The 14,633-nt window shown below is 47.3% G+C and overlaps 1 protein-coding gene across 1 annotated transcript in view; it reads right to left on the bottom strand.

The window, feature by feature from the left end:
* The window catches only part of ACOXL (acyl-CoA oxidase like), a 342,867-nt gene that overhangs the window by 276,670 nt on the left and 51,564 nt on the right, over nt 1–14,633 (bottom strand). Inside the window, exon 9 of the mRNA XM_032410454.1 lies at nt 13,329–13,461. Coding sequence (XP_032266345.1) covers nt 13,329–13,461 — 133 coding nt within the window. The remainder of the gene's footprint in view (nt 1–13,328; nt 13,462–14,633) is intronic.

Below are 14,633 nucleotides of genomic sequence, written 5' to 3'. Positions count from 1 at the left end.
AACAACAAACAAAAAGACTCATAAATACAAAGAACAAACTGGTGGTTGCCAGAGGGGAGGAGTGCGGGGGGATGGGTGAAATAGATGAAGGGGATTGAGAGGTACAAAATTCCAGGAATAAAATAAGTAAGTCTCTTGGATGAAAAGTACAGCATAGGGAATATAGTCAATGATATTGTAATAACTTTGTATGGTAACACATAGTAGCCACACTCATCATGGTGAGCATTGAGTATATAAATATCAAATCACTATGTTGTACACCTGAAACTAATATAATAATGTATATCAACTATATTTCAGTTACAAAGAAAAAGATGAAAAAGGGGTCTTTGACAAGAGTTATTCAGGGCAGACCCTCAAGTCATTCTGGGGCAAGGTGGGCAAAACACTGCATTGCCCCCACATGAGCTGTTTGTCCTTGCCAAGCTACCTTACCTCACGCAGCCTCTGTCTTCTCATCTGTAAAATGGGGATCATGGTAGAGCTGTTGTGAGCCCTGGGTGAGCAAATGCATAGAGAGCATAGCACGTCTGGCCCGTCAGGGAGTGGCCAGCACATGGCAGCTGCCTTTCCCTTCTCCTGAACTTCCTCAGAACAAAGATGCTGGTAATGGGCTGGGGAGTCTCCGGGCTGAATCAGTCCACAGATATTCACCTGGTGCTGTGTGACGCCCCTGTCCTCTGCTAGCTGCCAGTCTAACAGCTGGCCCGAGAAGCAGACCACAGCTAACACCTGGGGCCGGACCAGCCAGGTGCCATGAGAGCTCCATGCAGGAAGGGCAGCCGCAAGAGTGGGTACACTTCCTGAGGAAAGAACAGCTACCCTTAGGCAGAATGGGTGAATAGGAAAGAAGAGAGGGAGGTCATGGGCAGAGCCCAGAAGGGACAAGGTATGGCCTGTTTGAGGAACTGCAATCGGATCTGTATGCTGAGTATGAGATCATTTCTGTTGCCCAGAAAGAATCCCCTTTCACCCAGCCCCTCCACAGTCTGGGACAGGGGCTGCTCACTGAAGCTTTAATCCTGTTACACGGCCATCTATCTCTAGAGAATGAGAGACCGTCCCCAGACCTGTGCGTCATCCGCCAAGAATAGCACTCCAGTCACACTGACAATGTCGTCAGACCCATGAGGCTCACCCATGAGCAATCTGCAAGGGTGAGCCAGGAAGCAAGTGAGCTCTGCAGGAAATAAAACACAAAATAGTCTCTGCCTGTATAGACCCCTGCATGGACTAAAAATACCCTGATGTGGGCAAGCTCCAAAGTTATAAAATGAAGGTCTGGATATACACAGAAGAAATGGAGAATGCTTCTTTTAATTGTTTAAAGATTCAGATCATAGTTCACTGCCCTTAATTCATTTAAAATGCCACCAAATGACACACATCTGATCTCCATGGAGCTGTGATGTGGACTGACTTATTCTCCATCAAAGAAGCCTTCCCTTCATCACTATAGCCATCCATCTATTCATCTACCCATTCACTTACTAAGTGCTTACTAAGTGTCAGGCCCTGTTCTAAGTCCAGAGGGGACAACAGTGACCAAGAAGACACAGATCCTGCTCACTTGAAGCTAACATTCCCAATGACTGGCCTCACATGGCAGGCACCCCAGGCAAGACCTATTTGCTTCGGAGTCTTCTGAGCAGCAAATAAAGGTGGTTCCACAGGGGCATCTGGGTGGCTCACTTGGTTAAGCAACTGCCTTCAGCTCAGGTAGTGATCCTGGAGTCCCAGGATCGAGTCCCACATGGGGTTCCCCACTCAGTGGGGAGTCTGCTTCTCCCTCTGACCCTTGCCCCTCTCATGCTCTCTCTAATTCTCTCTCTCTCTCAAATAAATAAATAAAATCTTTTTTTAAAAAAAAAAGATGGTTCCACAGAAGCCCTCAGGCACTCCACCCAGGGCCAACCTTGCAGGCAGGGAATGCCCATCCCTCAGTTTATATCTTCCTGCTCCAGCCACAACCTCTCCAAACTCTGGTCAAGTCTGATCCAGAGGGGATTCCCTACAATGTAGGCAGGACCCCCCCAAACTGTGTAATAAATGTAGTAAGGTCACATATCCTCACAGGAGCAGGGCACTGTGCTTCTCATCAGGCACATACATTTTAAATATGAACATGCTCTCTTTTTATGGTCCCTACATTGGGGTTGACAAGGGACCCCCACCTGGCTTTTATACGAATTGAGAAATAAGCCAAGGAACTGAAGACACAGGCCAAAATGTCACCTTTCTTATTGATGCAAGCCAGGCTAGAGTAAGTGGCTGATGGAAGGAGGGGAAGGACTTGCTAAAACCATAGTCCAGCCTTTGTCATGCTCACCCATGCCGTCCTGGCAGTGCTGGACAGGGAGGCCTCCCCATGAGAAGGAGCCTCTCTTGGGGCTAGCCCTCAACACCTGCTCCTTAAACAAGGGGGAAGCGGGAGAGGAGGTTTCCAAAAGCCCCAGGGTCTTGATCTCCAGCTTCCGCATGAGGTAGATCCGCCCACAGTCCCTGCAGTAGTGTAAGTTAGGGGTAGAGTCAAGCCGGTTGTATATTTAAAGGAAAGTTTCTATTAGTGAAAGCATAGGAAGCAACCCCTTCTTAACTCCCTGAATGACTTCAAGGTCACAGTCACCAAAGCCAGACCTGCTGTCATCCTTTGTCTCTTACATCCAACCAGCCCCAATATCCTCTCCATTCTGTCCTTTGCATTTACACCATATTCTTTCCCCACCCCTTCCACACATCTTGTCTTACTTGGACCATTATCACAGTCCCAATTGCCAACCCTACACCTCCCTCTATCTTCCACCCATCTGCCATGACACTCTATCTAAAATGCAATTCCAGTCATGTCCTTATCCTGCATGTAATCCTTCCTTTGCAGGTTCTCTGTGGCTCCTGAGTCCTTTTCCATTGTGGCCCTCACTCACCTGCCAGTTTGGTCAGTGTGGTAGATAAACCACCACAACTTCTCAAGCAGACCATGGAAGCTCTGGCCACAGTAAGCCTTCTGTTCATCCACCATGGACTTCATTGGTTTATACCCCTCCATGTCTTCATGCATGGTCTTCCTTCTGCCTGGAATGTTCTTCCCCCTCTTTGTTTCCCAAGCAATTTCTACTTATCTTCAAGAGTCAGTGTAAAGTCTTTTTTTTTTTTTTTTTTTAAGATTTTATTTATGTATTTGACTGAGAGAGACACAGCGAGAGAGGGAACACAAGCAGGGGAAGTGGGAGAGGGAGAAGCAGGCTTCCCGCAGAGCAGGGAGCCCGATTTGGGACTTGATCCCAGGACCCTGGGATCATGACCTGAACCGAAGGCAGACAGTTAACGACTGAGCCACCCAGGCACCCCGAGTCAGCGTAAAGTCTTTGGGGGAACTCTTCCCCAATGGCTTGAGCTAATCCTAGTGGCCCTTGTCCTGGTCCTGCTAATAACTCTATTATAGCACTAACCTCACACTGGTTGTAATAAATGGTTTCCAAGCTCTCTGTCCCCCAACCCTCTCTTTCTCTAATTGACCCCAACTGACCCTATAGGAAAAAAAAAAAATTTAGAGAATAGAACTCTGAAAAAAATCTCCAGTTGATGTAGATTACAGAAGCAACTGCATCTAAAAAACAAAAACATATCCCTATAGAAAAGGAATAGATAAGAGAAAGAGCTCTTGAAAATTAAAAGTAATTGTACAAATAAAAATGTGTAATAAAAAAAATTCCAGAACATAGAGCAAATCCTATTGAGAACTCTGAGGGGAAAAGTAAGAGAGGCAATCAAGACAAAAACTCCAACCTTCAAACCGAGTTCTGAGAAAACAGAAAAAAAGGGGAAAAGAATTACCAGACAACTAGAAGAAGAAAGTTCCCCAAAATGAAAAGAGTTTTCAAATTGAAAGAGCTTACCAAGTGCCATGCAGGGTAAAATGAAAGACCAGATCTAGACACATTACTGAAAAATTTCCACATACCTAAGCCAAACCGCTTCCAGAGCTAACACAGAAGTCTCATAAAGGGGAATATACAACCTTTCTTTTTTTTTTTTTTAAGATTTTATTTATTTATTTGACAGAGAGAGACACAGAGAGAGAGGGAACACAAGCAGGGGGAGTGGGGGAGGGAGAAGCAGGCTTCCTGCGGAGCAGGGAGCCCGATGCGGGGCTCAATCCCAGGACCCTGGGACCATGACCCAAGCTGAAGGCAGATGCTTAACGACTGAGCCACCCAGGCGCTCCTATACAACCTTTCACCAGCAAACCTGATGCGAGTAAGCACAGGTATTCAAAAATCATCCCATTGGACTGAGCTCAGAGTTGTACACACTCAACAAATGTTCATTATATATGGACCTTTTCCCCATAAAAGGGCATTCTACGTAAAGGTTGGACCCGCCTGTCTCCCCTCGCCCCTCATGCTCCCCGCACACCAATGCTCAGGACCACGGTGACACATGGTGATCACGCAAAGTCGGTGGTGCCGCTAAAAAACAAATCAGGTCCCAGGCCACAGTGGAGAGGGAAGCCGGGATTCTGGCCCAGCCGCTAACCAATTGGCATCTGCCAAATCCCAGTTTGAGTGGAACGCCACATTTTTAAATGTAGACAAAAAATTATTTTTAATTTTTGGTTCAGTTTGGTTAACCAAAGCAAATACAACCATGTGTCAAAGCGGTCCAGGAATGCCAGTGAGAAGGGTCTGTGATGGACTCACAGAACCCCTTGCTTGAGGATTACAAAAGCCATCCCAGTGTGGGTAAGGCAGGGCCCCAGCCCCAGGCTGCCACATTGTGAGGCCTGGGGAACTCGGGGCAAGCTGTTACATTTTTCTATATCTCTGTTTTCTCATCTAGAAAATGGGGATTGTGACAGCACCCACCTCATAGGGCCACTGTGATGACTAAAGGAGTGATTATCTATAAAATGCTCAGGGAAGCACTCAAGACAAGGAGTTATTATTTGGTGATGGCCTGAACTACTGTCACCTTTCCCTGAGAAACTACCAACAGAGGGATTCGTGGCAGAGGAAGAAGAATGGAGTCCATGAAATGTGGAGTGAGGAAAAGGTACAGGGACCGGTGCAAGCACTTGCGCTACATGGAATATCAAGTTTCAGGTGGAAAAGCTCCTAAGGACAGCAAGCCAGCCATTAATCATCCATACTTGACCTTTCGGATGGTGCAGATGGTGCTCCCCAGAGGCAGGCAACAGGGCAGCGCCTCACAGCTGCAGCCTGGGCACCATTCCTCCAAGTCCTGGGTGAGCAGGCTGCTAGAGGCAAGCCCCCTCCCAGGCAGGACCCAGGCTCAGAGCAACTTGGAAGCCGTCTACACTGACAACAGCATCTCATAGCTGCACGGCCACACCTCAGGGTTTGAGGAGACTGGGGTTTCCTACAAGGCTTGCTCGGCCTCTGATGACTTAGTTCAAGGGAGCTCTGTTCCTTGAAACGTTATCATCGTCACAAACCTCTCCCATTCCTGGGCCACATCAAAGGGGGAGGGATGCCCAACACTTTCCTCTCCTCCAGCACAGAAAAACTCCATATGCCGCCATGTTCTCTAGGGTTGTTCTCCATCTACAGGCGTGACCTGGAGACTTTGCTCACGGTGGGAGGGCTGGAGGTCAACTTCTAAGGTCTTTGTGCCTGAGAGACTCAGAGCCTCATTTAGAAATGTCTCCAAAAAACGTATACACTGGACTCTTATCTCTAAGGTCTCTTCCAACCACAAAATCTCCAGACTCTCTTTATGAAGTGTTATTCTCAATACCACCACCACCACCTTCCCCTTCCTGCCAGCGTAATCCCTGGAGGCTGCCTCACAGTCGAGCCCCTCACAGCACTATAGGATCTCAGTTACTTGGATACACCATGAGCTCCTGGAGGGCACACACCTGTTCCAGGTTATCTCTGCTCACGGTCCACAGCGACTCATCCCACATGTGTTCACAGAATTGAAGTAAATTCAAAGTGGCAATTCTTTAAAATAACCATTTCAAAAACTAGTACTACTTATCTACAGTTGTACTGGATCTTTAGCTCTTTGCTCTTTGAGGAAAAAGGCAGCAGATGTACCTTTTAAAAAATAAATGTTTAAACTTCAGTTGTTAAAAATGTAAACTGCCATGGAAACACCACAAAAAAAATTTAACCATTTTCACACCCACCCAAAATGCTGCAAACTTATTTCTTAAGACATTTGTGAGCCAAATTATATCCTGAAGAGTCATCCAAATAACTCTGCATCCTATGTACAGTCTTGGTCTTGGGCCAGACAATTAATTACTCAGGTGATGCACCCCCCCCCACTCTCCTTATACTAACCATTTTGTAACAATCAACACTCATAGCTGACAAGATGCTAAACTGATGAGAACAACAAAATTCCAGGCTTTTCTTACGTACAACCCCAAATAAATTTAAAGGAAAAAGAATCTGCAAGTCATTATTGGTATTTGCTACCCTCTGGTGGTCAACCTTGGGAAGTTTCTAAACCAGAAAACGAAACAGTACACATTTCACAGATGGCCCCTCTGAGGATCATCCAGACAAACCCCTTATCCCACGGTATTTCCCCAGCATCTGAGCAAGTCCCCTGCTCCTTACACCTGTGTATGCATGTGTGAGGATGCTAAAGTGAGAATAATGTTAACCTGAGTAGAACAAGATGAGCAACGTGAACCTGCTTCCTCAAAGCATACACGATGCATCTAAAAAGACAAGCATACAACTGACACAGGATGAGCCCCATTTTCAACTCTCCAACTCCCTGTGATAACAGGTGACTGTCCACATTACAAAATGTCAAAAGAATAAACATCAATCAACTTTGTCTTGTCGATTTCAATGATACACACACTTGCGAGTACCATACATTTTCAAGACATTGCTCTAGGGACCCCATATCCTACCTCACTCTGCCCTCCCATTACACCACACTATTTGACGGGGCAGAGGTCTCACTGTGCCCGTTGTCAGAGTACTTCCATTTCTATCTAATCCCATTCATTTCAGTCCCCACACCAAGCCCTCAGGCATACAAGGTCCTATAGAGATGCTTCTTATTCAGTCCTTAATGCTGGCTGAGGTCTAGGCTCTGGAGGATGGAATATGCCTCTGACCTCTCCTTATACACTCTTGCCTAGGGAGATTTTCTAAAATATGGTGTCCACCAGAAAGGTGACTGCTTTTCTTTAGAACATTACATAGCTCCCCATTAACTAGTAAATCGTGCATGAAGGATCACCCTTGTGTTCAGAGTCTTTGTAGTGGGATGGGTGGAAAGGTGGATGGGTGGATGAATGGATGGATGAATGGATAGGTGAGTGGATTGGTAGATAAATGGATGGATGAATGAGAGGAGGGGATGGGTATATAAATAGACAGATGGATGAATGGACAGGTGGGTATATGAGTGTGTAGATTGCTGGAAGATGGCTGAGTGGAAGGAAGGAAGGAAGGAAAAGAAAGGGAAGGAAAGGGAAGGGAAGGCAGAGTAAAAAGACTTCATGACATTTAGTGTTCTACTAGGCCCTACACTGAGACTAAATAAAAAGGCATGATCTCTGCCTACTACATGTTCTATTAATAATGATAAAAATGATATCACACTAAGTGACAAGAAGGAGAGATAAACATAAAATGATTCCAAAAGAAAACGAAAGTAGGTGCCTCCTAGCAAGAATTAAACTGACAAAAACCTGATAGTTTTATAGTGGTAGCTACAGGAACTGAGGTTTTAAATTAAGGGGACCGCTTCAAGGTTATCAGGGTGCGCAGACTGTCACACTCTGACGCCAGCTGCCCAGTTCCAGGCCCAGCCGGTGACTCAAGGACTCAGGCCTGGCATTGCAGAGTCAGATGCAGGAGCCAGACACCAGGGTGAGGAACACACATCTGGGACATCTCTGGGGATGTATCAAAGCCTGGGTGAAGGGGAAGCCCCAGGGCAAGACCAGAGAGCAGGAACACGCAGCCAGCTCTGCTGTGTTCACCCAACACAGTGCAGGCCCAAGTTATGTTACACCATCGTGCCCCCTGTGGTTTGAAGAGCCGTCTTTGACTCAAGAAGACTCAGATACCCCTTACCTCCTCTTCTTTGTTATTCTGATTCTCCATGAAGCCTTACAGTCAGAAGGTCTTGAAAAGGTTATTCAAGGCCACATATCCCCAAAGCCCCATCAATAGGGGAGAGAGACTCTCTTGAAAAAGTGGACTCTACCACCTTCCTCAGGCCCTTTCTTCATGTCCAACAAGGCTCACTGTCAGAAAAGGTCATGTTCCCATCACAAGTTCCGAGTGTCCCATGTGAAACCAATTTCTTCCCTTTGCTCTCCCTTCAGCCCCAGGAAATGGGAAAAGTTATCCACTATCATACATACCACAACCTTTTATGACTCAAAGATGGTCATTCACTCTCTTCACTCTTCTCTCAGGACCATGTGTCCTTTATTGAACCCCAGGAAGAAAGTCAGATGGCACGGACCTCTCTTCTCCCCATCCCATATCCACAGCCAACCATGACCACAGACAGCTTTCAGCCACATCCAGGCTCAGCCTCATAAGTCCCTACTGTTAGCTCAAGCACCACTACCACAGAGGGCTGAGCATGTGTTACCAACGGAGTGTGGTATCCTCATAGCCTCCGATGTCGTTTTCATGATCAATAGTACTGAACCTGATTATATAAGCTCCCACATCCCTTATAATAATATAATACCAGCTTCCACGTATGGACGACGTAGTGTATGTGGGCACTGTAGAAGCCCCTTCCAGGTACTGACCCACCCAGGCCTTACAACAGTTCTAGGAGGGAGTGCTATCATTATATTTAGAGGTGTGGAGAGGCTCAGTAACTTGCCGAGGTCAAACAGAAGCAGGCTGCAAATCCAAGAAGCCGATTCCAGAGTCCCTGCTGTTAATGGCCTTGCTGTGGTCTACAGTAAGCACAACATTCCAGCTGTTTCCATGCATGTCAATCCCACACATCTCACCCAAACAACTTTATGTGGGGCATCTTCCCTTTGCCTGCCTCAGCACTGGCACTAGGATAAGGTGATGAGGAGGAGCATGGCTCCCACCAGATGCAGTCCTGGTTAAGGGCTGTGGTGAGAGTCTTCCTAACCCAATGATTCACAGGCCAGCTCGTGACCTTCTATGACCCAAAGTTGTAACTCAGCTAATTCAGCAGCTCATGAACATGCCCAAGCACCTCCAACTTCTTAGTCTCCATGTACTGCATTGGCCTGCCCCTGTCCCACTGAATCCAACCATATCTTTCAGTAATATCTACGTGTCAATCTTATCTACACAACATGCTATGACCATCCTTCCAAATATGGGGCCATCTCCCTTAACAAGGACCAGCAGAATCAACCTGGGTATATTCAGTGCCCACCTTGGACAAATTCTTTAACCTCCTCATGCCTTAGTTTCCCCACATACCAATGGAACCCCCTCAGAGCTGTTATGAGGGGAAATAAGTTAACGCCTGTAAAGCACATATTACGTGTAGAGTCAGAAGGAAGAGTTAGCAACATCTTTCTTTCCTGCCACCCTGGACTGAGCTGAGGGGTAGGGGTGTGGGGCACAGGATAAACATGCATTGAACACTTACCTCTCCTAAGAACTATGTCAGGTGTTCAATTTGTGAATTCTGATTCATTCTTTTTTTTTTTTTTAAGATTTTATGTATTTATTTGAGAGAGAGAGAGAGAGAACAAGCAGGGGGAAGGACAGAGAGAGAAGCAGACCCCCCACTGAGCAGGGAGCCCAAATTTGGGGCTCGATCCCAGGACCCTGAGATCATGACCTGAGCTGAAGGCAGACACTTAACTGACTGAGCCACGCAGGCACCCCTGATTCATTCTTCATTCATTCCACCAACTCCTATTTACTGTGTTCCTACTTCGTGCCATGCCATGTGGGAAGCTGAAGACCCAGCAGGGAATGCGGCCAGCAGGGTCCTGGCTGCGTGGAGCTTTTAGGTTGGCAAGGACACAGAAACAGCCAATCACACCCTTAGCTGGTCAAAACCATAATAAATGCTGCAAGGGGGAGTACAGGGCCTTGAAAACATGACAGAGGGACCACACGTTGGCTGTGACCTTTCTGAAGAAGGGACACTCGCCTGAGTGCTGACTTGTACATGAACACTAATCATGTGAAAAGTGGGGGTGGGCACGCTAGGCAGCACAGGCATGTGAGAGGGAGGCCGGGTGAGAAGTCATGCAAGGGGCTGGAGATGGGCAGAGAACTTGGGCCATGATCTTGGAGGCACTGGGTGCCCAGGACGGGGACAAGGTGGCTGGGATGGGGCCAGGAATCTATGACTGTATCCATCCGCTCTGTGCAGGGGTTCTCCAAATGTGGTGCCCAACCAGTAATGTCCGCATCACCGGGGAAATTGCTGGAAATGCAGACTCACCAGCCCTGGCCCCACCCTCACCCAGAACTGCTCAGAACTCTGGGGAAGGGCCCCTGCTACTGTGTAGTACCTACTTTAAAAGACTAGGGAGACTCTTTAGAGAGTGAGGAACAAGCTTGTCTTATGCTGAAATACTTACTTCCATGCAAAAATCAACCCAAAACGATGGGCTAGACCTCCTTCACATTTCACACTCCCTCTACTTCCGCCTCCGAACTCACAGTGACTTTCCCCAGCTTCCTTCCTCCCTCTGAAAAGGCTTCCCAGCCTCCCCACTTCGGCTGCAGAGTTCTCCCGAGCCCCCACCTCCCACCCAGGCCAAATGTCTTGGTTTCCTTTTCCTTTTGTTCCTGCTAATCATTTAATCTGGCACAACACTTTGGACACAAATTGGAGGAAGGCTATTAAGGCAAGACTTTAAGAGAAAATCTGAAAGTACTGAGAAACTATGGAAATGAGAGATAACCATGAAAAATAAGACATCTGGGCAAAGTTTAAAAGGCCCAGGCACGCTCAGCCTTGAGCAAATGTCACCATGGGGAGCCGCGGTGACAGTTTTCTAATACATAAGGAATGCACGTAGGAGAAAAGGATCCATTTTTCCACCCATCAGCGAGAACAGAACAAGCAGGCCCGTCTTAGGTTTCAGCCGAGAAAACATCTGTCATGTGTTTGAGCCATAGGAGAGGAGGAGATGCCAAGAGGGCTGGTGAGATCATCCCCGCCCGAGACGTTCGCAATGAGATCACAATGGCCAGGGTCGCTGACCATCAGGGCCGACCTCATCGGCGGTGCCCGCACCACGCCGCGCCCGGGGCTCGCAGGCTCCACGAGGGGATCTCCCTGTCACTGGGCAAATTTGCCTCCTGGGCAGGGCAGGTGCTGACTCACAGCCACTCTGTTTTGCTTCAGAGGCACGGGAATCCAAAGGAAACTGCGCACTTCTGCAAAACCTTTCGGACTGCCTTGTTACCTGGAGGCCAGGGTGGCCTGTGTTTCAATAAAAGCCCACTTATTCCTGTCTTACAGCTAACACCTATCTTCCCAGTAACAGCAGCAGTGACCCCAGGCATCACATCAGTAACAGCTCTGAGCTACCAAACATTTGCTCTGGGCCAGTGCCGCACACACCTCTACTCACCCCTGCCTCACCATTATCGCAAGGTCCATTGTACAGATGAAGAAGCTGAGGCTTAACGAGGTCTCCTGATTCGCCCACGACCCCACTGCTGGTCAAGTCCTGGCTGAGATTTGAGCCCTCAGTTCTCTGTTCTATGATCAAGATAAGGCCTCACGTTGCCAATATTTGGTAGAATGGAGAACGAGGACCTCTTAAAAATCAGTCATGGTCTCTCTCCCCCACCCTCCCGGCTCCAGATCTGGTGATGCTGAAAAACAAAGTCTCTTCCAGAAGGCCCTGCTGCTTCCCTGCCTCTGCTACCCTGTGCCTGCCCCTCAGGACTCCACCAGAAGCCTGGAAGAGCCATGGGCCTCCTGGCAGCGTGGGCGTCCTCCACGCACCACCGCCCCCTCAGAGACATCAAGCACAGGCTTTCTGCACCACCTGCAGAGGCCACAGCAGCCAGCAGGGGCTTTCGTGTTCGCCGAGCCCCCCAAGGCCACTGCCAGCAGAGGGGCTGTTGTGCAGACTGCCATCAAGGTACCAGATAATCCTGGATCAGATTTTTGTCCCAGCTTCTCTACAGTGTAATTCTCAGCTCACTGACTTCTCTCCTTTTGCCTCTTTCTGGAGTCCCCAAATGGCTGAAATGGTTTCTATTACGGACTTGAAGAAGAAGTCTTCCTTAGCACTCCAATCCTGTGCAAGAGCCTTGGCCTCCCCTCTGTGCCTTCATCATAAGGCTTCCCTGGGGCCTCATTCATTTGTCGGACGATTCAGCCAAGGGGACCAACCGGCTGAGCTGTTCCTGATTCGGGACTTCGAACTCAACACCCTTTAAGAACCGCAGGAAGCAGTGCCCATGGGCATGAGGTCACTGGCTTCGTACTGAGCGTGGGTATTTACAGCAGCACAACTGTACCAACTGGCAGGAAACGCAAAACACAGGGCAGCTCCTGTCAGGCAGGCTTCCTGGGAAGCAGGACCAACCCGGTGGAAAGGAGTAAAGAATTTTCCTGCTCATCAGACAACTGTGTGCTGATGTGAGGCCTGGAGTCAGGTGAATGAAATTTATTCCTTCTTGATGGAAAAGTTGGATTCGAGCCACAATGCATATTCATGGATTTCTTAATTTTTCTTCCAGCTTCACCAAGCTCAGTGGAGCTTAAAGCAGGTTTTTCCCTCATGCAAAGAGAAGGAAAGGGCCCAGAGAACAGACAATGCTGAGCCTTGAGGAGGAAGAGGAGGAGGAGAAGGAAGAGAAGGAAGAGAAGGCCCTTCCAGAACTTTCCTCTCCTGCCTGCTCTTTCCAAATCAGTATTTGGGAAGGTGTGAGAGGAGGGGAGGTAGAGATGCCTTCTAGGGATCTGGCTTCATGGACTCCAACTTGTGATGCTGAATGCCATACTCCAAACAGCCATGTGACCATCAAAGCTCCCCAATGAACTCAGCTGAGACACGCTGGCCTTCCCTGCTTTTCTAGCAGAGGCATTTGATCTGAATGACCCCGTCCCCCCAAGTTCATTCTTTGTGGCTCTTTTACCACAATGCCTATGTTCCACCCACCATAATCAGCAGCACATCTGAGCTGTAGATGGATAGGATCCCATGATAAGAAGGGTGCAGAAATGTTCTCTGCATGTGGCCAACTGGCACTTATTAGTATCTAACCATTAACCCTAGCCACATTATACCAACTGTGGCTCAGGATGCTCAGTTCCTGAAATTGTTACCCACCCCTGGAACATGCAGAGAATAAACCGTGATGTAAATTAAAATCAGAGTCAACTACCTTCATGGCACCCATAGCTTGGAAAGTCACAGCTAATCTCGAAGGGGTCAGCGCTGCCAGCATCACATTGAATCTTGCACTCTTGTTCTTAATAGGGGAATGGTACTGCCCATCTGGAGCCACAGAACCAAACCTATGGTAGAGAAGAGGCAGGTGGAAAAGAGGAGTAGGGTTAACAAAAAAGAAGAACATGGCACCACTAGAAATGATGCCATATGCACACACAGGGTTTCCAGATCCAGGAACTACCCTTATGAGACATCAGAGTCGGGGATGGGGGAAGAGTCTCCCCAGGAGATCCTGACCAAGGCTTGACTCACGGAAAGTAAAAGCAGGTTTTGTGCCACCACCAACCTGTGACTCAGCAGGGGCCCCTGGCAAAAAGAAGCATGAGGACCACCATCATTAAACCAACACTGGAGCCTGAATGTGAAGACCACACATCAATCCACTCTTTTGTTGTTGATATATAATTCACATGCCATAAAATCCCCCCTTTTAAAATGTGCAATTCAGTGGTTTTTAGGACATTCACAAACTTGTACAACCATTACCACTGTCCAATTCCAAAACATTTCATCACCCCAAAAAGAAACCTCATACTATTAGCAGTCACTCCCCATACTCATCATACTCCAGGCCCTGGCACCCATTAATCTACTTTCTATCTCTATGGATTTGTCTATTCTGGATGTTTCCTATCAGTGGAAAAATATAATACGTGGCTTTTGTGTGTGCCTTCTTTTACTCAGCTCACTGTTCTCAAGGTTCATGCATGTTGTGGCATGTCCGTACTTCATTCCTGTTTATGGCCCAGTGATAAGTCATTGTACTGATACACATATTTTGTTTATCCACTCATCAGTTGATAGATATTTAGGTTGTTTCCCCTTTTATGGCTATTATGAATAATTATGTTATGAACAATTGTGTATACATTTTAGTGCAGACATGTTTTCAATTCTCTTGTGAACAATGTTTTCACACATACCTAGGAGCAGAATTGGCTCATATGAAAAATTTAAACTTTTGAAGAAGTGCCAAACTCTTTTCCAAATCAGCAACACCATTTTCATCCCCAACAATGTATGAGGGTTTAAATTTCTCCACATCCTCGCCAACCGTTATTATGATCTGTCTCTTTTATTATAGCCATCTGAGCAGGTGCAAAGTGATATCTCATTGTGGTTTTGATTGGCATTTCCCTAATGACAAATGATGTTGAGCATCTTTTCATGTGCTCACTGGCCATTTGCATATCTTCTTCAAAGAAATGTTTATTCAGATTTTTGCCCATTTTTCAAC

This window comes from Phoca vitulina, unplaced genomic scaffold, assembly GCF_004348235.1.
Source record: "Phoca vitulina isolate PV1807 unplaced genomic scaffold, GSC_HSeal_1.0 scaffold12, whole genome shotgun sequence".
Lineage (NCBI taxonomy): Eukaryota > Metazoa > Chordata > Mammalia > Carnivora > Phocidae > Phoca > Phoca vitulina.
The sequence above is the reverse complement of the archived record's forward strand: the minus strand, read 5'-3'. Positions and strand labels throughout refer to the sequence as shown.